At 42.6% G+C, this 25667-nt stretch overlaps 1 protein-coding gene across 3 annotated transcripts in view; it reads left to right on the forward strand.

The window, feature by feature from the left end:
* Positions 1-25667, forward strand: part of LOC121290733 (prostaglandin F2 receptor negative regulator-like) — a 123592-nt gene that overhangs the window by 43450 nt on the left and 54475 nt on the right. The window contains exon 1 of one of the 3 annotated variants that reach the window (XM_041211580.1): positions 14976-15325. The exons of 1 other annotated variant lie outside the window; for it this stretch is intronic. In XM_041211580.1, the coding sequence (XP_041067514.1) occupies positions 15283-15325 (43 nt within the window). In that variant the 5' untranslated portion in view covers positions 14976-15282. Of the gene's footprint in view, positions 1-14975; positions 15326-15720; positions 15743-25667 lie in introns of those variants that run through there. One more of the 3 variants, XM_041211581.1, reaches the window with a different exon arrangement.

Consider the following 25667-nt stretch of genomic DNA (forward strand, 5'->3'; position numbering starts at 1 on the left):
TGACCAAGGAAACAGAGGCAAGATTGAGCCACAGTTCAGGTTAACGTTTAAACTGGTCATTGCTCCATCTGAGTGAAATCTCACTGATTATAGCAGTTATCTCCTTCTGGCAAATGTTTTGTAGAGTTCCAATGGGGATACAGCTTCCATCTCTTTGCAGGACAAGGTCACCAATTTAGAATCCTGGAGCATACTAATTCCATCAGCATACACTCATTTTTAAGTCAACAATATCTGCAGTGACTTGGTCACTTTCATCAGATAGATGATACCCGTATACCCAAAGACTTTCTGTACAATGAACTGGTCACTGGGTCACAATTTTGAGGATGCCCATACCTCCACTATAAGGACACCTTGCAAGCAAGATATGAAGAGGCTGTACATCAACAGATAACTGGGAGACGTCGCCAACAGCCATGACCTCTGGAGGCTGCCTGTTCAGAGAGACATTGGAAGAGGCAAGGAGAAAGCCCAGCCGGGTTGACAAGAGGGCCCAGAGAAAACAGAGACCAGTGACTCCTGCACTTCTCAGCCCACTGTCTTCACCGGTAGCAAGTGCAGAAGACACTGCCATGCCAGAGTGGGGCTCCTGATCCATACCAAGTGATGCTTAACACAGAGTTGACCACCAATGTGCAAAACATAATCTCCCAAGGCGGAAGACTGTCAGAAGAGGCTTTCAAACCAAAAATATCACACCTTAAATGTGTTTGACAGCATATCAGAAGAGCAGGACAATCACTGTCCTTGACAGTGACAATGTGCTGTGGTGGGAGAAGTAAGTGCACAGGAGGAAAATGAATTGGAGAGGGATTGAGGTCGCAGTAGACACTACCTATGTTTCAGGGTTCACAGAGCTGAGCCCAGTCCAACCTCCTGGACAGACATAGGCCCCTGGCATCCCCTGAGCCTGAAAGAAGCCAAATGTGATTAAAGTTTCCACTTTTATATTAAGTATTATTAATATACAGAGGTGCAGCTTCTTTGACCTCTCTGAAGATCAGTGCTTTCCCACATAGAAAAGAACCATAGAAAAGTTACAGCACAGAAGGAGGCCATTCGGCCTATCTTGTCCATGACAGCCCGAGGACACCCAGGTACCCTTTCTAATCCCACCTTCCTGCACCCGCCCACAGCCCTGCAGCTGACAGCACTTAATACATGTTGAGGTTATAACCTTAGGTGATGCACATCTGCAGCTTCCTGGGAAAAAAACCAGTCTCTTTCTGGACTTGGCAGAACCTATTACCAGATCACCACTGCCTTGATTTACCTCTGGCTTCTTCCAGGATACCACTGGGAACATCTTGAGAATCTCAGTTCATGCACATAAATGGATAAGGCAGGTGAAGATGGATAGATTGCCAGGGCTGAGAGTTATATAAGTTTCCTCTGTGAAGATAATTGCCAGAATGAGCAGCCATGCAGATCCGGCTCTCTGGATAGATTTCCACAGGTACAGGGTATCGACACCTGCTTATACGTAGCAATCTTGAGTACTACTATAGCAACTAGGAGTTTTTATAACCTGCAAGGGATATCTGTCCATCAGCAGCTGCTATGCAACCACGTGCAGGGGTTCATGCAGCTGGGAGTTGTTATGATGCATTCATACTGCGGCTGACCAACATTCCAGATTTTGTTGTTCCAGGAAGAAGACTTGGAGGGCTGGCTCACAGGAGATAGGGGATACTCATTTCAAACTTAACTTGTGACCATTGAGCTGCAGAAGAACTACAACGAGAGCCCTATGACCATCAGTTGTTCTATCAAGCAAGCCAGCAGAATGTTGAAGATGTGTTCCTGGTGCCTAAGTAGGTCTGGAGGTGCCATTCAATACACTCAATAAGGAAGTTCAGAATTATAGTGGTGTTCTGCATTCTGCACGACATTGCATGGTAGAGAAGATTGCAGATGGAGGAAGATGAAGGGCTCATCATTCAACTTCAGATGAGGAGATCATAGAGGAGGAAGAAGAGCAGAAGAATGAAGATGGGAAACTCATCACCAGACCAACTGCTTCATTTGCTTCTTGGATGCCCTAATATTGCAAAAGTTCATCATGGGAAAACATAAGAAATGAGATCTACGATTCATTGCCACCACAGGGTCAAACCCCTCTCCTTGCAATGAACTGCCTTTCAACTACCCATACATCAATTGCACATCAACCCAATGAGTCCCATAATGTAAAAGTAAAATACCTTGTGTGCTACTAGAATATGAACAAAATGTGCTGGAAAGGCTCAGCAGGTCAGGCAATATCTGTGGAGAGAAACAGCGTTAACATTTCAGGTCACATGACCTTTCATCAGAACTAAAAAAGGATAGAAATGTAAGAGTTTTTAAAGGAAGAGGAGCGGGAGGGCAGGAAGAACAAAAGGGAAGCTCTGTGATAGGGTGGAGGGCAGGGCAGATTAAATAACAAAAGATATCATGATGCAACAGTCAAAGAGAGTGGATACTGTAAAGAAACAAAGGATGTGTCCAAATGAGGTGTGAATTGCTACATAAACATCATCTGAATGCAGCATGAAGAGATGAAGAACGGAACAAGGCGAAGACTGACCCAGCAAAACAAAAAAAGAAAAAAAACATGTAGGATTACTTGGAGACAGAGGTTGACCTAAAGTTGTGGAACTCAATGAGGAGTTCAGAAGGCTGTTGAATGCCAATTTGAAAGATGAGGTGCTGTTCCTCGAGTTTGCGTTGAGCTTCACTGGAACAATGCAGCAGATCGAGGACAGAAAGGTCAACAAGGGAGCAAGGCAGAGAATTAAAATGATGAGCAACCGGAAGCTTGGGGAAGTGCTTGCTGACTGAATGGAGATATTCTGCAAAGCAGTCACCCAGTCTGCCTTTGATCTCCCCACTGTAGAGGCCACATTGTGAGCAGTGAATACAGTATACTAAATTGAAAGAAGTACAGGTAATTGCTGTTTCACTTGGATGGAGTGTTTGGGGCCTCGGACAGTGAGAAAGGAAGAGTTGAAAGGGCAGGTATAGCGTCTCCTCCACATGGAGGAGGCTTGCATGGCAAGGTGCCATAGGGCAAGGAGAGGTGTTGGGGTGGCTGAGGATTGGACCAGGGTGCTGAATGGTCCCTACGGAATGCTGAAAGGGGAAGATGTGTTTGGTGGTTGCATCATGCTGGAATTGGCGGAAATGGCGGAGGAATGGCAGATTCCCATGATTCATCATAACATTCATCATGAAGCAAATTAAAGAATGGGTTGGCACTTGGGATGTGATAATGCTCAAAGTGCGGAATGGTGCTAGTCAATAAATTTTATTTGGCATTATAAAAAAACAGAAACTTAACAACATGACATTGGGCTGTGACTTGTGCGTAGAGCCGAAAAGAAATGGCCCACAAGAATTAGAAAAAATAAAGATATACTTAACTGCCCTTGAAAATTACACTGATATTTCTGATTGCCGGAGCTGCATGGGGCCTGCTTCAAAAGACCCCTCGCAGCCCTAGTGAAGTGCAGCTCTGGAGGATTCAAGAAGGCCATGGCTCCTTTTTTACAGCGCTTGCTGCCGCAAAGCAGGTAAGTTTAAAGGGCCAGGGAAATTGACAGGCCAGGGAGAAGGTAAGTGTCTAAGGTAGATGGATAGGATTTAGAGGGTGGAGGGGGGAAAATCGGATGGTGGGCAGGTGGGAGGGGGAGAGTTCGGAGGGTGGGGGTCAGATGTCAGGGGGGTTGGGGGGGCTCGGGGGTATCAGGAGTCAGGGGTTCAGAGCGCTGGGGATGTTGGGGCAAAGGTAGGAGGGGTCAGAGGATGTAGTGGGCTGGAGCTCGGAGGGTGGGGGGGGAATCCTTGTGGAAGGTAGTCGGGGGTGTGGGTAGAGTCCCATGTAGGTCGTTCTGGGTATTTATGATAACTGCCAAGAAGTTAGAAGAGGTTTTAATTCTTCCAACTTCTTCTGGGTAACTATTGGTATGATTCTGGCAGAACCATTAGAAGTTTGTGATTTATCTCACATTTTTGGATGGTTTGAAGAGCAGGGCAATTGTCCAGAGGAAGGTTGCACTTCTGGGCAGTTGCCATGCAAACCCTTACCTCGGAGCTTCCGAGAGGGATTCCCCAATGCTTCTTTGGAGTACCCCCCAAATTCGATGCTGGGGAGCTCGAAAGTTACAGGCCAATAAGTGAAACGCTCATGTACAAATCCTCAGTGAATTACAAGCTCAATGGTTGCTTCCTACTGTTTCTGTGTGGTGCACCCATGTGGCTTCAGTGGAAAGAGAGGCAGGCAACTCAGATCCCTGCTCTGAAGACTGGGATGCTTTTAGCCAATGTCCGCTGGGTTTTGAAGCCCTGAGGGCACCACCAAAGACTGTTCAACATGGACCTTGGAGGGGCAGGCTAAACACTGGGACATGAGGCAGCATATCAGGTACTGACTGGGGTGGGTGATGAGGAGGATGTAACAGGTCAGAATTGGGACTGCTTTGAATGAACTTCCCACTTCCGTGTCTTCACGCCTCTCCTCAACCTACCACACTGCTGTAGACCAGCTTGGTGGAGATTAGTGATGTTTTGTAAGGCCAAGGATAGAGTATTTCCCATCCTCTTTATGGGGGCAGTTATTTCTTGCATGGCCATGGTCATGGACTCATTTGAAAGTCATGTTTGAAGTTCCAGCCACTCTCTCCATGGCATTCTCAAAAATTCAATGGCAATTCCACTGGGGTCGTCCATCTTCTCTGTTATTGTGGAGAGTATGAATGGCATGTCTGTCAATGCCTGATTAAGTTATTAATGCATCTCCAACACTTTAATTATTAACAATGGCTCTTGGAGTTCAGCATCTGTGTCTAGCTGAAAATGTGGAAAGGATTGTCTCTCTCCAACTTTGAACTTGACACAACTTTCCCTGTCACCAGTGTTTGTTCGTGCTCACTTGTGAACTGTGAGTTTCCCAGTGAAAACACAACCAACTGTGTAAGTGGAGCCATGGGTATTTGTGCAGATACATATCTGTACATTTTGTTATGGTGTGCCCTCATGAAGAATGAGGTCCACTGAGAAATTGTCCTCATGGATGTCCTGTGATTCTTGACGCTCATGTAAAAGCCCTAGAGAACAATAAAAATGGTTATCATTTAGTCGTAGCAAAGACTCAACCTTGACAATTGCCATCCTTGTCATTGTTCAGTCATTGATGAAATAAAGTATGTGTGTCAGAGATATTTGTAATTCTGTTACCAGATATCTGCGAGTTCCCTGTCTCCATCTCTTACTGAGAGGGACACAGATCTACAGCGTATCTCCAAAGCTTTCTCCACTGCATCTTTTAGTTGGACTTTTGTGGTGATCCACTTCCAGTCCCATCCCTCTCATTTGCATTTTGCACTGTCTTCTACAAGGTGTGAAAAAACCTACCTGTGAATGATTCACAGTCAGCCATTTGCTAGATGGATGCTGTGCATTTGGTGAGGGTGACTACTAGACAAATGCATCACAATGTATAAGGATTGAGGTTAGTGGCAACGATGATTGGATAAATGGGTAAGTAATGAAATGCATAGAAAGTGAACACTGGGTCCTATTGAGATTTGAGTGGGTGTGAGGAGTGATCTGATGTAGAACGCTTAGTTGGGGTGAGGGCTTAAATCACACGATGCAGTTGAATCAGCAGATGTGTTCACTTCTCCTGACCCAGTTAGGTTATTAAACTGCTTCCTACGTTGCATTCAAGATCTGGGCACAAAGCTCCTGCTGCTTTTCTCAGTTACCTCCAACTGGAGAAAAGTCTGTCCTTCCTCCTCCTCCTGACTGAACCTAGCAGTGATTCCAGTGAGTCATTGAAGTCTACAGCACAGAAAAAGGCCCTTCGGCCCATCAAGTCTGTGCAGTCAAACAAGTGCCTAACTATTCTAATTCCATTTTCCAGTACTAGGCCCATAGCATTGCATGCCAAATACCTCTGAGTGCAGCTCAATCTATCATGAACATCTCCAATTTCCATTTGTGCATTGTTCCTTTAAATACAGCAGAGATCATGTCACATGAGTGTATATTATGCCCTCTGCACAGTTTGGAGATGAAAAACTCAAAACTAATTGTATCCATTTTTTTTTTCTTTATTCCACATTCTCAGCTGGACACAGATGCTGAACTACAAAAGCTATTGTTAGGTGTTGCTGGCAAGGCCAGCATTTGTTGCCCATCCCTAATTACCCTTAAACTGAGTGTCTTGCTGAGCCATTTCAGAAGGTAGGTAAGAGTCAACCACACTGATGTGGATCTGGAGACACATGTAGTCCAGACCAAGTGAGAATGGCAGATTTCTTTCCCTAAAATGCACCAGTGAACTAGATGGGTTTTTACAACTATTGATGATGATTTCATGGTCACCATTACTGAGACTAGCTTTTCAATTCCAGGTTTATTTATTGAATTCAAACTCTGCCAGCTGCCATGGTGGGATCTGAACCATATCCCCAGAGAATTCACCTGGGCCTCTGGATTACTAGCTCAGTGATATTACCGCTATGTCACCATCTCTCCCCAGTTGAGCTGTGTCCGCACATTGTGACCTGCTTTAGTTGGGTTTTGCCCATTGAACTCCAATGCCGCTCCCAGCCCACCACCCCTACTTGGAAGCTGCCTTCAGATTAACTTGGGGCCTTAATGCCTTTCATTCACTTTCCCAATTCCATCATACCAGACAACTTCAAATAATCCAGAACTTGAGCCCTAAACACTTGTATATTAAGCCCTACATAGTCCCCACACATGACCTCACCAAATGCTGTTGGCTCCTTGTCTCCGAGCATATTAATTTAAAAATCCTTTTTCCCATCTTCACATCTCTCCATGACCTTGCTGTGCCTTGTTCTATAATCCTCTCAGTTTGGTAATGCAGGATAGACTTTTTGCTTATCAACTTCAGCCTCCTGCACACTCCTACCTTCCTCTGTCTCACTGTCTAGAGGAGAGTGTTCAGCTAACATGGTACACATTCTGAAGCTCGTGTCATAAACCTTTGTTTTGCTACCTTTTTTGTTTTCATAAAAGCTCTCTTGAAAATATCGCTCTGAGACTGTGCTTTCAGCCACCTTCCCTGATTGTTTTTGTTACTTGATGCTAGATGTTCATTACTTGGAAAGCACTTTGCGATATTTTTACATGAAAGTTACCACATAGAAATAAGTTGTTCATGTCTGATTTCCCTCACTTTCTAGTATAGGTGGTTATTTTAGTTCACTGTTGGCTTGCGCTGTACAACATGGCCAATATATAAGACATGATGCTAATTTCCCTATTGCTGCTGAACATTCATAATGAATTCTACATGTTAAACTAATGGTCTGATAAGAGCTGACCTAACTAGTCTTAATTGAGGCTGGCGATTTGAATGGGTTCTGAACTTTTGAGCAACAGTTAACGAATCAGATTGATGGCCTATCCTCAGAACTGTCGACAAAAGATCATTGGCCTGAAATGTTAATTCTACTTCTCTTTCCAAGATGCTGCCTAGTCTATTGAGTTTTTCCAGCATATTCTGTTTTTATTTCAGAATTGCAGCATCCACAGTAGTTTACTTTTTTTTAAACTTCTCATCTCCGTGTTGTCAAATCAGGGCTCGCAAGCAAATTGTCACACAATAATGCATGTTACACAAATTATCTTTATAATTACAGAGCTGTAATCAAGGTATTTTGTCCAAAGCAGTTGGATTACCAGTGTCCAAATGAAATAACTTGTCCAGTAAGAATGATTCCTAGTCTGATCACTTCCTCATCTCCCTTACAATCCACTGTGCCACTTCCCTCACCAGCACTGAAAAAAGTCTACTTCTCCCATGAATTCGGTCTCTAATTCCCAACTTAATTTTTTTCTAGCTCTCCACCCATCATGGCATCTCTGCTACTGTAGGCATATTAAACCACTCTCACGTCTCTATCTTTGACACCCTTGTTCCCAGCAAATCCATGTATGTTTCTGCTATTCCTTTCCCTTACTCTTGCCCTCTGCTGCTAACAACCCCTCAGTTTTCTGACGACCAACCCTGAACCCTCACCATTTTGCAGTTTCTCCTCACCTCCCCATTTCGCTTTCCAAACTCAATATTTCTGAGGGACCCACTTCCCACAGCCTCGATCCTCTCCCCGTTCCTTCTTCGTCACTGAACTGCTCTTTCTAGTTCTCATGGCGCTTGACATTGTTATCTTTTTCCATCAGACACTATCCTTGTCCCTTGAAAATGTTATTATCAACCCTCTATGTGAAAACTCACTATGACTTACCCTTCCACAATAACTGTCACCCCATTTCCCTGTGTTTGCCTCATTTTAAAGTACCATGAGACATGTTATTACATCATTGTTATTTGTTTACTTACATAACTTACATAAATTCATAATTGTTCCATGACAACACTGGCTGGAAGATGACAGGAGTTTGATGATGTTGATATCATTGCATACACCAATAACATGGTGTATGAGCAAATAAAAAGGAAGGATGATTATGTCTATGTCTGGAGAGGTTTGGCTTTGAATAAACTTCAAACAAAATATGTAGTAAATTGATTCAACTGTCATCTTCAGTGACCAATAATATATACATGTGGGAAACAATTGCAATATTTAATTCCTGCAGTCTTTTGGGAATTAATGGGACTTGAACTGAACTCTCTACATGTAGGCACTTAGGACACCCGATTTATTAACTACAATGGACCAGCTGATAAAAATGGATCCAAACACCTGTCCAGTATAGTTACATGTTTTGAATGAAATTTCCATTGATAATCATGCTGGTAAGTGTCAAGTCATCATGTTTGAGTATCTAATTCTGAAATTTTCTGACATTAATTCTATACCAGAAGCCAAAGATTAGAATAAACTTATTCTATGAGAAATAAGGTGGCATGATAAGAGCCTTGAATAATAATTCATAAGGTCCATGAACTAACAATGTGTATGATGAAATGCAGTGTTTTTCCTTTATTAATCCTGTAACAGATTTGAATGTTATATTGTGATTATAGCTGAAAATTAGTGAACAGATCAGTCTTTAACATATTGCAAAACTGAATGGAGCATTTTTTTTTAAAAGGCACACACTTCTAGACACTGAAGATGCCAGTTGTTGCCATTTACTGTACTGCTTTCCCACAGTTTGAATATTAAACAGAATTATCAACATTGGACCAATTGTTGGCATAACAATTTCAGTCCTTGGGGCCCAAACTTCCTCAGAATGGCAATCAACGTCGGATTGCAACTCCGTGTCCGGTTTCTTACCTTATACTTTTTTCCCAGCCTGTCTCACCCGACCTTCCAACTCAGGCCAGATGAGACCTAGGCACTAGCTGCCGTAAACCAAAGTTTAGAGGTCCATGGAAATTTAAAAGTCCTTGACAGGCCAGGGAGAATGTAAGTGGATAGTATTTTGGGGGTGTGGGGTAACGGATGTCGGTTGGGGGGGGTGCAGGGCAGTCAGGCTGGCCTCAGTTCGCGGTGGGGGGGTGCGGTTAGGGTCCGGCCTGGGAGTGTTATGGGGAGCATGTCAGGCTTTGAGGGAGAGGGGGTGGGGAGGGTGGTTGGGTCTTGCTGGGGGTGGGGTTCGAGCCTCAGGTCTCGTTGGGTTGGGCCTGGGGGTGATGGGAAGAGTATCTGTGGGAGTGGGGGGAATCTGTGGGGGGTGGTAGTCTGGGAAACCACTGGGGGATCGGGAGGGTGGGATAGACCCGTTATGGTGTGTAGTTGGGTGGTGGAGGTAGACCCCTTGGGAATCCAGGGGGGCCAGAGGGTTGGGGGAGTCCATTGGGGGTATGGGGGTGTGGGGGGAGTCCCATGGGAGATTTGGTCTGGGCCTGTACAATAATTACACAGAAGTTAGAAGTGGTTTTAATCCTTCTAACGTTATCTGGGTAACTATTAGCGCACCCTATCAGAACCAACTGAAGTTTATCATTTAAATCGCATTTTCGGATGGTTACCATTACAGGGCAATCGCCCAGTGGAAGTTTGCACTTCTAGGCTTTTGAAGGGGATCCCCAGATTATCTTTGGGGTACCTACACCCCCCAATATGATGCTAGGGAGCTCAGAAGATATGACCCATGATCTTCTAACAAACCTCCTTGGTTTTTGCATCTAGTGCATGTTTGAGGAACTGCTATCTGAAGTGAACTGTGGAAACCTCCAACTTGATGGACCTTGATTTTCAAAAACAATTTGACCAAGTTCTACGTGAATGACTATAGGCTTAAACAATGAGGAACTCAAAATAAAAGCTGAGAACGATTAAGAAATTAGTTTAAGGTAGAAAAGAGCATGTGTTTTTTTTTACTCAGGGAATTAAGTCTGGAGATTCATACTGGCTCTTATGCGTACTAATGACTTGGATCAGAAACACAAACTGATCTCGGGAAGGAGCTTGCTCCAGACCTATAAACACCTCATTCAAACCAATAGAGCTATGCTACAAGATATCAAGTTTTTAAACAAAAACAAACTTTATTGTATTTAAAAGACATAAACAAAGCAAGTACTATTAATTTAACAATACAGCTTATAACTATGTAGGTTATGCACTCAGTTTTACTTCTTACTTCCCCAAGAATTCTCTTATAGTTTATGATATCTTAGAGTTATTCACTTCTGTTAGGACCCAACCAATAGTATGCCGCATTCCTCTGAAAACTTTTTAAATTCTCCTCTGTTCCAGCTATTCTCAGAGGCAACACTTTCATTTACTACCTCTCAACTGTGGATGGTTCAGTCCCTTGTTCTGGTTATCTTCTCAATACTTCCCAGCTAATTCTGCTGATTGTTTTCTTTTGCCACAAGACTCTGTGAGGACCACAGTAGATTCTTCCACTAAGCAATCTTCCAGCTTCTGTTCTCTCACAAAATTCAAACTGAGATTAAGCCCTACCTGCATCCCACATGGTGAATGAAGATGTTATTTTTATGGTCTGCTTACAGTGCAGGCCTAGCTAACTGTCAGTTACTTTGGCTGTCTTCTCCCTTTGTGAGCAGCTAACAAAATCCAGATAAATTGAAACCAGAGAAACCCCCCAAAGCTACATCCATCTTCATGACAATGTAGCATGCTCTGAGATGTCCTCAAGTAGACCTTTAGACTAAGTATCGCCCATTTAAAATTCCTTCTTTGATCTGATTTTTAAAAATGGATTTCACAACTCTTTGGGGTTTACTGAATACTTTTAAACTTATTTAGCTCTAACTCCCAAAACAAAAACATCTCTCTTGACTGCCCTTACTGAAAAGATTGCAGATGGCCCACAGATTGGTTATGCATTATTAAGTTTCTCCACCTGCTGTTATATCATCTTACTTTCTAACTGTTAAGCTTTTAGGTCAACATGACTTGAAATTTTTAAATGTAATTGACTCCAAGCTTGTTTAAGTTGCATTTACCTCATTTTCTACAGATAAAACTTTAATTCTTAAAGCTAAACGTTATATTCTAAAATACATGAACCATGAGCTAGATATTTACAACATAATGGAAGATGAAGTGCCATAAAGAAAAATGTAAAGCACTGTGCATAGGAAAAACACAAAATGAAAAATATTAGTTGAAATAGCTAAGGAGAAGGTAAGAGATCTAGGGCTTTTAGTAAACTTGATGTTACACATGTTCAATCACTGTGTGATAGCCATCAACAAAACAAGTAAAGTACTGCATTGTACAGGCAAAGCAGTAGAGTACAAGTTAGAAGAAGTCATGCTTAGAATGTACAATGCTCAGGCCACGCCACACTTTGTGGACTGTGTCTAAGCCTAATTGCTAAAACACAAAGGAGACATTAACAACCCTGGTGATGGTTCAGAAAAAGAGATACAAACCTTAGATTCCTTATAAGTAATTTAAAAGTAACCCACCCAGCAGAAATCTGGCATTGGGTTGACAGCCTGTATACAACGTGCATGACTTGATACTCCAGTGTAAAATTGATGGCTATTTCCTATTGGACTGGGTTAAGTTAAAATTACACCTCCCCGACCCATGTCTGAACTATGAGGAAAGTTTAGAGAAACTTCCACTTTTCAACTTTGAAAGGAGGTAGCTGAAAATTGCCTTTTGAAAGTTTATAAGTTAGCAAAAGATATAAGAGAGGTAAATAGGGAATATAACTTAAAACTAGGCTTTGAAGGAACTAGGTTCATATGAGTAAAAGTCAAATTCAATATTCATGCCAGGTGCTTGGTGTTCACACAAAAACTGAATAACACTTTGTACAGACTTCTGGATCAAATAGTGAACACAGGAAACCTTCATTAATTTAGGAATCTTGATACTGTGATAGAGAGGTTGTCGCATTTGTCTGGGTGGTTGAGCTAAGTTGGATTTAATGGTCATCCTCAAATATTCTAACTTAGGTGTTGTGAACACATTCAAGTCTGATATCAGCCAAACAGTTCAGCCAAATTTCAATGATGCTATCTGTTCAGGCTTCCATAGCCTGCTCAGTAAAATGATCTTCTCAATAATTTCACAGTGCCCAACTTTGCTCACTCTCTAGCTCAATGATAAACATACATTTTATACAAATTCAGCATGTATTCCAAAGTGTTTTACAGCCAAAGTAGTTTGAAATGTAGCCGTCAGTGAAACAAATTGTGTTAATCTATTTTGGTGTTGTTCGAGGGATAAATGTCATCTGGGACACTGGGAAACTTGTCTACTGTTCTCCAAATAGTGCCATGGTATCTTTTATGTTCATCTGCGAATGCAGATAGAGTATCAGCTCATCCATCTGAAAGACCACACTTCCACCAGTACAGCACTCCTCCAGTACTGCACTGAAGTGTCAACCTCGAATATGTGTTCAAATCTGTGCAGTAAGGTTTGAACCCACAATCTGCTGATGAATATGTGTTCAAATCTGTGGAGTAAAGTTTGAACCCACAATCTGATGACTCATAGAGTGCTCCCAATGCTGACACCTGAATAGTGTGAATTGATTACAATTGTAGCATGGTTTCTTTTTTATTCCAATTAATTGATTTTATGATGCACAAATTCATCCAGGGCAAAATCATGCCCGTTGACCATTTTGATTTGGATGTTTTAAACGCTATTTGCAGAAAGTGGCAAATAGGAGCCCACAGCAACTTAGTGACAACATTTGCTACAATCTTCAGCCAGAAGTGCCGAGTGGATGATCCATCTCGGCCTCCTTCAGAGGTCCCCAGAATCAAAGATGCCAGTCTTCAGCCAATTTGATTCACTTCATGTGATATCAAGAAATGGCTGAAGGCACTGGATTCTGCAAAGGCTATGGGTCCTGACAATATTCCGGCAATAGTACTGTAGACTTGTGCTCCAGAACTTGCCGCGTCCCTAGCCAAGCTGTTCCAGTACAGCTACAACACTGGCATCTACCTGGGTATGTGGAAAATTGTCCAGGTATGTCCTGTACACAAAAATCAGAAAAAGCAGGCCAATTACCACCCCCTCAGTCTACTCTCAATCATCAGTAAAGTAATGGAAGGAGTTATCAACAGTGCTACCAAGCCGCACTTGCTTAGCAGTAATCTGCTCTGTGGTGTGCAGTTTTGGTTCCACCAGTGCCACTCAGCTTCTGACCTCATTACAGCCTTGGTTCAAACATGGACAAAAGAGCTGAACTCCTGAAGTGAGGTGAGGGTGACTGCCCTTGACATCAAGGTCGCATTTGACCAAGTGTGGCATCAAGGAGCCCCAGCAAAACTGGAGTCAAACGGAATCAGGGGAAAACTCTCTGCTGGTTAGAGTCATACCTAGCAGAAAGAAAGATAGTTGTAGTTGTTGGAGGTCAGTCATCTCAGCTCCAGGACATCACTGCAGGAGTTCCTCAGGGTGGTGTCCTCGGCCCAACCATCTGCAGCTGCTTCATCAATGACCTTCCTTCCATCATAAAGTTAGAAGTGTGAATGTTTGCTGATGATTGCTGATCCAGGCTTGGGTGACAAATGGCAAGTAACATTCATGCTTCACAAGTGCCAGCAATGACCATCTCCGACAAGAGAGAATCTAACCATCACCCCTTGACGTACAATGGCATTACCATCACTGAATGCCCCACTATCAACACCCTGGGGTTACCATTGACCAGAAATTGAACTGGACTAGCCATATAAATACTGTGACTACAAGAGCAGGTCAGAGGTTAGGAATCGTGTGACGGGTAATCCACCTCCTGACTCCCCAAAGCCTGTCCACCATCTACAAGGCACAAGTCAGGAGTGTGATGGAATACTCTCCACTTGCCTGGATGAGTGCAGCTCCCACAACACTCAAGAAGCTTGACACCATCCAGGACAAAGCAGCCTACTTGATTGGCACCACATCCACAAACATTCACCACCAACACACAGTAGCAGCAGTGTGTACCATGCACATGATGCACTGCAGGAATTCACCAAGGCTCCTTTGCTAGCATTTTCCAAACCCACGGACACTACCATCTAGAAGGACAAGGGCAGCAGATAGATGGAGACATGACCACCACCCTGAGATTCCCTCCAAGCCACTTACCATCCTAACTTGGAAATATATCGCCGTTCCTTTGCTGTTGCTGGGTCAAAATCCTGGAATTCCCTCCCTAACAGTACTGTGGGTGTACCTACACCACAGGGACTGCAGCGATTCAAGAAGGCAGCTCACCACCACCTTCTCAAGGGCAACTAGGGATGGGCACACCACCTTCTCAAGGGCAACTAGGGATGGGCAATAAATGCTGGCCCAGCTAGCGAAGCCCACATCCATGAATGAATAAAAAAACACTCTTAATGTCCATCATGCCAGGATCCCAATTCTTTCCAAATATGTGCATATTAATAAACAAGAACAAAGAACTTGTCTTGCAACTGCAGAAACGAAAATAAAAATTCCCGTAAGGCAGGATTGCGATCACTTGATTTTTTTATTAGCCGCCAGATGTCTCCGCCCGCTGAGCTCCCTCCCCTTTAACAGAGCCAATTACCTGAGAGAGGGAAAGTCTTCCTGGGTGCTTCCGCCTGTTTCTACAGAAAGGGAACAGAAACTTCCGAAGTGTCTGACCATTGAAGCTGGCTTTGTGTTTTTTTTCCCGAGAGTAAAATAAGCTTTCTGGGAGTTGATAAAGTTTTGGTTTAGTAAAAAGTTTGGAGTTTCAGTCTGGAGTTTGCTCGTGTTGCAAAAAGTGCCACCTGGAGACAGAGAGTGAGGTATTGGAAAGGCTCCAGTTGGGAGAGAGGGGGAGGTATTTTTTCTTCCGAGTTTGAGGAGTGTTTGCCAGGAAAGCAGATCCTTAGAGAGCATGGAGCGCTCGTTGCTGCTGCTGCTGCTGCTGGTCAATTGGGGTAAGTTGCGGGGCGCTGGCTGTAAGGAGGATCCCTTGTGAAAGAAGGACAGCGACTGGGGCTGATCGCGGGAGACCCTGCCCCCTCACAGGGACTGGGGCTGATCGCGGGAGACCCTGCCCCCTCACAGGGACTGGGGCTGATCGCGGGAGACCCTGCCCCCTCACAGGGACTGGGGCTGATCGCGGGAGACCCTGCCCCCTCACAGGGACTGGGGCTAATCGCGGGAGACACTGCCCCCTCACAGGGACTGGGGCTGATCGCGGGAGACACTGTCCCCTCACAGGGACTGAGACTGGGGCTGATCGGAGAGACACTGCCCCCTCACAGGGTCTGGGGGCTGATCACGGAACCGGGGGCTGCGAGCAGGACGGATAAGAGCTTCTGGTCCCCGGGGAAGTACTGAGCCTATGTTGAGTGAGGACAGTCTCGGAGCATTTCAGCTCACTCCAGAACAGTTTACCCTGTTTTAATGTTGCTTTAATTCCACTTGACTTTTAACAAGTGGAAGAATATGACTTTATTTCACAGTTAATTGAAAATTAATCAGACTGGGTGTTTAAGACTCAGAGAGCGATCTTCGACGACAGGAATTATTCTCCACTGAGTCTTCCAAACTTGGCCTCCTCATTTGTTGGAACTAATGCTGTGGTTTGAGTCTCCAGACCCGATAATCTTTTCTGGGAGATGGTTTTATATTTACCTTTTTGGGTTTTTTTTGTGGCATCTGAATGTTGCACGATTAGGGCGTGTGTGTGATTAATGTAAACCAATGCATGGTGTCAGTCCACAAAGCACCAAGTAGTTAACCGCCCTCGTCTGCCCTCTGTGTTCCCAGATTAAAATTTCAGAGGTTTTTAAATCTTCCAAGCCAACCTTCGCACAGACAGAAAACGAGCCTGGGCAGCGTTTGAATATAGTATTAATTACTGTGCAGATTCGCGGTCCCAGTGTATTCTATGCGTTTTGTTTGAGCGTTGGTTGGCCCTAACGTATAATGGGACTGCACAAGGTTATTTATTTCTGAATCTCATTAAGGAGCGAAGGCAGCAAAGATGCCAGGACATAATGGCCTCTCTTCACCTTCAACTCAAATCTGACATTTTTTCCCTTTTTCCGCTCATCTGATTTGTTCAGAAATGTTCTGGCATTTTCTTTACTTGTGGTGGTTGTTATTGGGGCCTTGTCATTCAACTTAGAAAGAATTCAACTTATATATTTATCAATAATGTATTTCAAAAATACAATATTGATAAATATATAAAATTCAAGTGTTTGGCCCAATAACACATGTCAGCAGCCTGACATCTGGGTCTTCTACACTTCTGAATGTAATAACCCATTTTCCTGAAAAGAATGTACTAATTGTCACTTAGTTAAACCCACATTGGGTATTGTAATCCTGTTCCTATTTAAAAAAAGATTTCCCCTTGCAGAGTAATCTCATCTTGGACGTTGAGCCCTGTTTTATAAGGAGATGAAATGCAGTCTGGGTGATTAATCTTTGCAACCTCTGAGATCACCCTGTTTCACTTTGGAGTTTTTAATACTTGGAATTGGCTAAATTGACTCAATAAGCATGAGGCCTGCTAACTTTTAAGTATTATCCACCCAATTTTTATGGTATAAAATAAACTTACCAAAATGGAAAAAATTTATACCAATTTTTTTTTAGACCACATTGTTGCCATAGTGATGCCCTAAAAAGTTTTCCAAGAAATGTTTGCAGCCACACCTTACTGTAAGCAATTTGTCTGATGATCATAGTATTGTGTTACCGATTGTACTTGTCTGGTTATTTACACTAGTTCTCTCCCCTCTTGACTGAAGTATAATTTCACTTGTGCCAGTCACACCCTATTACTTTGTCCATGTATTCATTGTTAATTTGTAACCCTATATAGTAGTAACAACCTGTATTTTTATAGGGCCTTTAACTTAGAAAAACCATCCAAGGCACTTCATACAGGCACAATTAGACAAAGATCGACGCCAAGTAAAATGAAAAGTCTTGGGAGGGGTGACTAAACAGTCAGGTGGGTTTTAAGGAGAGTCTTAAAGGAGGAAAGTGAGGTGGAAGGAATTTCAGAGCTTGGGGCCTAGAGGGCTGACGGCACAGCTGTCAATGGTGGGGGTGAAGAGAGTGGGGGATGCACAGGAGGCCATAGTTGGAGGAATGCAGAGTTCTCAGCGGGTTGTAGGTTTGGGTGCAGTGACAGATGAGGAAGAGTGAGGCAGCAAAGGGATTTGAGCAGATGAAAATTTTGAGTTTGTGGTATTGGAGCACAGGGAGCCGATGGGTAGCTGTTGAGTGAAGGGGTATTGGACAAGTAGGGCTTATTTCACGTAGTATATGGACAGCAGAGTTTTAGATGCACTGAAGTTTAAGAAGGATAGAAGGGAGGTTGGCCAGGAGAGCATTGCATTAGCCTACTCTGGAGGTGACAGAGGCATGGATGAGGGTTTTGGAAGCAGATCCGTTGAAGCAGTGATGAGAATGGGTAATGTTTTAGGGGTGCAAGTAGCCAGTCTTTGTGTTGGAGATGATAAGAGTTTAGAAGCTCAGCAGTGAGTCAAATAGGACAGTGAGGCTACCATGCAATCTTTTGCAGCCTTGATAGGGTGGCTGGGATGGGATGGAAATGGTAGTGAAGGTTTAGAATTTGTGACCAGGGATCAAAGGCAATGGCTTTCTTTTCTGCCAACGGTTATGTGAAGAACATTGAACAATGGCCAGGTAGTACAGAGTGTGAGAAGACATAAGGGCTAGCTAGTTCCACAATGTTGCAATATCATTTGTTACAGTTAATATTTTATTATTTGCTAAATGCAGCTACCTTCCCCTCAAAGGAATGTATTTTAGCAGGCTTTTACTTTCTGTTTTTGATTTACTCTGTCGTGCTGCTTTGGTTTTGTTAGCGTTGAACTTGAGTACTAGTGTCAGTGTCAAATAATGAATGAAATCTGTTAGTACTTTGAAGGGCAGGGAAGAAAAAGTTAGAAATAAATCAGTTGTCAGTGGGCTGTAAAAGTACAGTTTTTTTGAAGCCTAATAGAGCTTTTTTAAGGATGTTGTCAGGGAAAATGCGAGACAAAATACCTGTTCGCTTAGCTTCTTCTCACTAATAGTACATAAAGAAAAAAAAGAGAAGTGATGATCAGTAATTATAATTTTTTTGACTTTCTTTCTTAAAAAAAAAATCCTTCACCCTGGGTTACCCCTATACCTCTGCAGTTGTTATAGAGGCAATTGCTAAGGTGTACACCTCACTGAGTTCTCTCTTTTATTTCTCTTGCTGTCCTTGTTAGGAAATGCCTGGTTTCTGAATGACACCTTCCCTCAGTGGTGTAGCTGGGTTCAAGAAAGCAATAGAATGGGCTCAGACCTTTAACCCCATCACTCCCTGTTACATTGCTGTGTTTTGGTGAACTGTGCCAAAAATTGGACATCTTTAAGATTATGAACAGATTGAGCTCAGTTTTCCTTTTTAATGTGATAGTAATCTGGATAGAAAGCAAAACTAAAATACTAGACTTCAATCTAGTCCCCATTTGTGCTTAGAATTGCATTCAGAGGAATTAACCCGCAAATCGTGAACTCAGAAAATTTATACAAATTTTAAAGGAGGGAGTTTGGCAAGGCTGACAGAAACATGGCCAAAACAGTAATGGATTTCTTCCTGTCCTGCTTCTCATGATCATAAGACAATGAATGAAGGAGGCCAAATGGTTCATGTTGGTTTACTCATGGAGAAGAACAGTAAAGCTCCCTCCAATTGCAGAATCCAACTGGTTACTTTCTACATTACCTTTCTCATGCTTTTAAAAAAAATTCATTAGTGGGATGTGGGCATCACTGGCTGAGCCAGCATTTATTGCCCATCCCTAGTTGCCCTTGAGAAGGTGATGGTGAGCTGCCTTCTTGAACTGCTGCAGTCCATGTGGTATTAGGAAGGGAGTTCTAGGATTTTGACCCAGCGACAGTGAAGGAACAGTGATATATTTCCAAGTCAGGATGGTGAATGACTTGGAGGATTTACTGTTTCATTTATTTTTATAGTATAATCTTGTACATCTAGGATAATGACATTCTCCTAATGAAGAAATATTAAGTGGACTGAGACCACATTCCCTGGAATTTAGAAGAATGAGAGGTAATTTCATTGAAACTTATGAAATTGTTCAGGGGTTTAATGGGTAAATGCTGGGAGGCTATCCGCCTGGATGGGGAATCTAGAGCTTTTACATTTTTTAAAAATTCTTTTATGGGTTGTGGTGCCACTGACAATGCCAGCACTTAAAGTCCATCCCTAATTGCCCTTTTGAGGTCAGTTTAAGAGTCAGCCACATAGCTGTGAGCTTAGAGTCACAAGTAGGCCAGTTTGTGATATTAACCTGAATACCCTCTATCATCCCTCACTAGAGTTCTACTTTATAGAATGCTCACACACACTGACGTTACCTAATAATTATGTTCATGCAATGATTGGCTGTTGAAGTACATAATGCCTGACTCTTGAATCTGGTAAAATATTCATTAGATGAAGTACAACACTTCCTGCACCATAAACTTGTGTGTAGTTCCAGAAGATAAGTATTTTGATGATAGGTATAAGCAAAAATCATTATCTACTGGTATTTGAAACTTTGTAACATCACTTACAGATCATATAAAGAATGGATTGTAAAGGGACACAACACCATCTCCTATTTTCCAGTTGATTATCTTGACTCGTTTAGTAACACTTTTGTCTGAGCCAAGAGATTGTAGTTTCAAATTCTGTTACAGGAAGTAAGCACATCATTTAGGCTGATACTTTGGTGCAATAGTTTTGTCGTTCTATGGATTAGATATTAAATTGAGGCACTGTTTCTTCATGTGGATGTGGAATATTCAATGGCACTAAAGAACTGATAGTTCTCTCAGTATCTTCACCAATGTTCTCCCCCAAACTAACTCAAAATGCAAAGAACAGATTAACTTCTTGTTTGTCCCATTTTCTGTTTATGGGAACTTGGTTGCGTACATAATGATGATCATGCCTCTAAGAATTTAATTGGATATGAAATGCTTTGTGATATCTTGACCTTGTGTTTAGAAAAACAAGGTCTTTACTGGTTTGTAGTATATATTGTGACAACAGCATGGGCCAAAGACAAAAATATTCCATTGCATCTTGTTTTGAATTTTTTTCTTTTGGCTACTTAACCTGATTATGGAAGAACAGAACCACCCCCTCCCCCGGCTGCCACCACCCATTAATCTCCATCACACTTGGCTTCTATGAAATGGGTCTAACTGTATTTATTAAAAAATATCCTATATCAAATAATAAATAGAGCTATACATAAATACTGAAATAAAGTAAAATCTAACATGATAACAATTGCTCTCCACTCATTAATTCTACCAGTATTCTCTCCTATGTGCACAGACTGAAGACTTGATTCTTGAGGGCCCCCCAGGGCTGGGATCCAATGTAGTTGGGAGCTAAAAATGGCCTCGCTGGCCAGTGTGCCGGTTCCCTGACTCCATCCCACCCCTGGAGATGGTGGGTGCAGCTTGTTAAGTGCCACAAGGCCAATTAAAGGAGGCCAATGAGGATTTTCCAGTCAACCTCCAGGTCCCTGCACAGGGCCGGGGTTGGTTTAGGTTCCTGGAGGCTGCCTCCCCGTGGCTGAAAAACCCACTTTTTATTCTAAATTTAAGTAAGTTGGAAAGATGGTGCCTCCATTTTGAGACACAGTTTCCCCTCACACTTACCTTTCGCTGCAGCGCACCAGGATGGTGAGTCTATCCTCTGGCCATTAAATGGTCACTCTGGGGAAAATCCCATTGAGTGACTGTTTCCCACAGTGTAGGTTTCTGACCTACAATTTCAGCCTGATGGAGTTCAAAAGTCTGCAAGGAAAATCTTGTCCTAGGTGTCTGTTTCACCATTTCATGCATGCTTTCTTGTTGCCTCTCATGTACCTTGGTAATGTTATTCCTGGTCTTGTTTTTGACTTTGGTTTGGTGTCTCCTTCAGGGCCTTTTGCGCTGATTTTTTTCGATTGTATATTCTCCCTTCAGCAAAATTATACCACTACTCGACCCAATGTGGAAGGTTCAAAGCTTTTTCTTTTAAAAAGCCCCTCAGTCAGCCAGTAGATTGCCTCTCTCAGGAGGTTATCTGGGACGTGGAGATTGGGGTAATAGGAATGTAAAAGTAGGCCATTGAAGCTGTCGAGCCTATTCTGCCATTTAATTAGGAATTCCCTCCCTAAACCCCTCCTCGTCTCTTCCTTTTAAGGCCCTCATTTAAAACATAGCTCTTTGGCCAAGCTTTTGGACATCTGCTGCATAGCACCTTATGTGTATAACTTTACTTTATAATGCTGCTGTGAAATGACTTGGTACATTTTATTATGTTAAAAGCGCAATAAATATAAGTTGTTGAATCTTGCCAGAGATTTATCATCCGTCTCTTTGCTTTCATCCAGGGCACATTAACTTTGGATGATCTACTTTTTCCCTTCAAGTGTGTATGTATCTAATTTGTACCTAAATTACCTCTTCCTTCTACGTCTTCCATTGCTCCATTAATGCTTTACCCTGTAATCACTTTTTTCCAAACTCTGTGTTGTGTCTCTTCTTAAATCACTGAAATTAACTCTTTCCCAGTTGAGCATTTTTACCAGCAGTATGTTCTGGTCTCTTTCCATAATGACTTAAACTGAATTAGGTTGTGAGCACTGTTAGCTAGATGATGATCTGCTGTAACAGCCTCCACTTGCTCTATTTCATTTCAGAATACCACATCCAAGCTTGCTCTGAAGAAGGGTCATAGAGACTCGAAAGGTTTCTCTCTCCACAGATGCTGTTAGACTTGCTGAGTTTTTCCAGCATTTTCTGTTTTTATTTCTGCTTCCTTCCTTAGTGGACTGGAAATACATTGAGCAAGAAATTTGTATGGACATATCAGATATTCTTCTCCATCCCCACCCTTAGCAACATGTTTGAGAAATGTGACCACTTTCTCTGGGATGCCTGCTTTAGGAAATTTTCTCCCTCCCAAATGTTGTAGAGTTTGTCTGGTTTAGGTTGATCATGGAAAAGGACAGGGAACAATCCAGAGCCGGGATAATTAATTGGGGGGGAAAGCCAACTTCAGTGGGATGAGAATGCACCTGAGTCAGGTGAGTTGGAATCAAATGTTGGCAGAAAAGACTGGCTGAACAACAGGCCACTTCAAAGAAAAAGTATTGCAGGAAATTTCAAGGAATATTCCTTTGAAGGGGAAACTTAGGACAAATAAATCCATAGCGCCATGGATGACAAGAGAGTTAGAGATGAAGATGAAAAGGAAGAAGTGTGCGTACGACAGATGTCAGGTAGAAAATAAAATGGAGAATCAGGCTGAATATAGAAGGACCAGAGGGGAAGTGAATAAACATAAGAAAAGCAAGGAGTGAGCATGGCAACGAACATAAAAGGGAATCCCGCGTTTTTCTATACGCATGTAAATAATAAGAGGGTAGTCAAAGAAAGAGTAGGGCTGGTTAGGGACAAAAAAGGGGACTGGCATGTGGAGGCAGGTGAAGTAGCGGAGGTGTTGAATGAGTACTTTGCATCTGTCTTTACAAAGGTAGAAATGCTTTCCAGGCTGAGGTGAGAGAGGAGGTAACTGGTACACTAGAAGAACTTACGATCGAGAGGAAGGAGGTGTTCGAAAAGCTATCATTACTTAAAATCAGGTACCAGGACTGAATAAGATGCATCGAAAGGTACTGAGGCAAGTGAAAGTAGAAATTGCAGAGGAACTAGTGCTAATCTTCCAGTCTTCCTCAGACACAGGGGAGATGCCAGAGGACTGGAGAATTCTGAATGTTACAACCTTGTTCAAAAAAGGATGCAAGGATAAAACTGGCAACTACAGGGCAGTCAGTTTGACCTCAGTGGTAGGGAAACTACAGTACGGGATAAAATCAACGGTCACTTAGGCAAGTGCAGGATAATTAAGGAAAGCCAGCAAGGGGAAATCATGTTTAACTAACTTGATTAAGTTTTTTGAGAGGTAACAGAGAAGGTTGATAAGGGCAAAGCTGTTGATGATTTGTATTTTAAAAAGGCATTTGATACAGTGCCGCACAACAGACATGTGAGCAAAATTCTATGAATAAAAGGGAAAGTAGGCACTTGGATAAGAAATTGGCTGAGGGACAGGAAACGGAGAGTAGTGATAAATGGTTGTTTTTCGGATTGGAGGAAGGTTTCTAGTGGGGTTCCCCAGGGGTCAGTGTTGGGACCCTTGCTCTTCCTGGCATATATTAATGACCTAGACTGTGATGTGCAGGGCATGATTTCAAAATTTGCAGATACGAAGATTGGAAATGTTGTCAACTGTGATGGGGGTAGTCATGAACTTCAAAAGGACATAGACATGTTGGTGGATTGGGCAGACAAGTGGCAGATGAAGTTCAATGCAGAGAAGTGTGAGGTGATTCATTTTGACAGAAAAAATATGGGGAGACAGTTTAAATTAAAGGGAGAGCCTCTAAAGGAGATGGAAGAACAGGGGACCTTGGTGTAAACATATGTAGGTCATTGAAGATGGTAGGGCATGATGAGAGAGCAGTTTTAAAAAGTGTATAGTATCTTTGGCTTTATTAATAGGGACATTGAGTACAAGAGTAAAGAGGTCATGTTGAACTTATATAAGACACTAGTTAGGCCTCATCTGGAGTACAGTGTCCAGTTCTGGGTGCCATGTTTGAGAAAGGATGTGAAAGGAGAGAGTACAGCGGAGATTCACACACATGATTTCAGTGATGAAGAACTGTAGCTATGAGGATAGATTGGAGAGGCTGGGACTGTTTTCCTTGGAGAAAAGAAGGCTGAGAGGAGACTTGATAGAGGCATTCAAGATCCTGAGAGTTATAGATAGGGTAGATAGTGTGAAACTGTTCCTACTCAAGAGTACATCAAGAACTAGAGGGCACAGATTCCAGATAATTGATAAAAGGAGTAAATGAAATGTGAAGAAAATTTTTTTCACCCAGAGGGTGGTTGGAATCAGGAACAACCTACCTGAAAGGGTGGTGGAGGCAGGTTCGATCAAGGTATTCAAATGGGACTTGGATTGCTACCTGAAAAGAAAATAATGTGCAAGGTTATGGGGATAAGGCTGGGGAGCGGAACTAACTAGAATGCTCTTTCAGAGAGCCAGTGCAGACTCAATGGGCCAAATGGCCTCCTGCACTGTACAGATACTGTGATACTGTATAGAACATTGGTTAGATCACATGGAAAATTTTCTGCAATTCTGGATACCTTTTCATTGAAAGGATTTTGGCATCATAGAAATACATAGCCATAGAATATGCCGCTGAAATTATACTTGGAACGAGAGGTTATGAAAGGCTTGAATATTGGTTTCTTTTCATGGGAGTTGAGGGCATTAATGGTGGATCCAGTAGCAGTCTTCAGAACTGTAGAAGAGCTTGCGAAAGTAAATAAGTAAAAAAAAAATTTTTATCAATTGATGGACTGTTTATAACGTGCATATGTTTAGTATTATCACTGTGTGCAGACATACAGTCATAGAGGTCTACAGCACAGAAAAAGGCCCTTTGGCCCATCGAGTCTGCGCTGGTCAAACAAGTACCTAACTATTCACCCCCTGGGTGAAAAAAATCTTCTCCACGTTCCCTCTAAGCCTTCTGCCCCTTACCTTAAATCTATGCCTCCTGGTTATTGATCCCTTCATCCTTCCTGTCTACCCTATCTATACCCCTCATAATTTTATACAATCATGTTCCCCCTCAATCTCCTCTGCTCTAGGGAAAATAACCCCAGTCTATCCAATCTCTCCTCATAACTAAAACTCTCCAGCCCAAGCAACATCCTGGTAAATCTCCTCTGCACTCTCTCTAGTGCAATCACATCCTTCCTATAATGCAGAACTGCATGCAATACTCTAGCTGTGGCCTAAGCAATGTTTTATACAGTTCCAGCAATACCTCCCTGCTCTTATATTCTATGCCTCAGCTAATAAAGGCAAGTCTCCCATATGCCTTCTTAACCACCTTATCTACCTAAAACCATAGAACACTACAGCACAGAAAACAGGCCATTCAGCCCTTCTAGTCTGTGCCGAAATATTATTCCGCTAGTCCCATTGACCTGCACCTAGTCCATAACCCTCCAGACCTCTCCCATCCATGTATCTACCCAATTTATTCTTAAAACTTAAGAGTGAGCCCGCATTTACCATGTCAGATGGTAGCTCGTTCCACACTCTCACCACTCTCTGAGTGAAGAAGTTCCCCTAATGTTCCCCCTAAACCTTTCCCCTTTCAC

The sequence above is a fragment of the Carcharodon carcharias genome, chromosome 18, assembly GCF_017639515.1.
Source record: "Carcharodon carcharias isolate sCarCar2 chromosome 18, sCarCar2.pri, whole genome shotgun sequence".
Lineage (NCBI taxonomy): Eukaryota > Metazoa > Chordata > Chondrichthyes > Lamniformes > Lamnidae > Carcharodon > Carcharodon carcharias.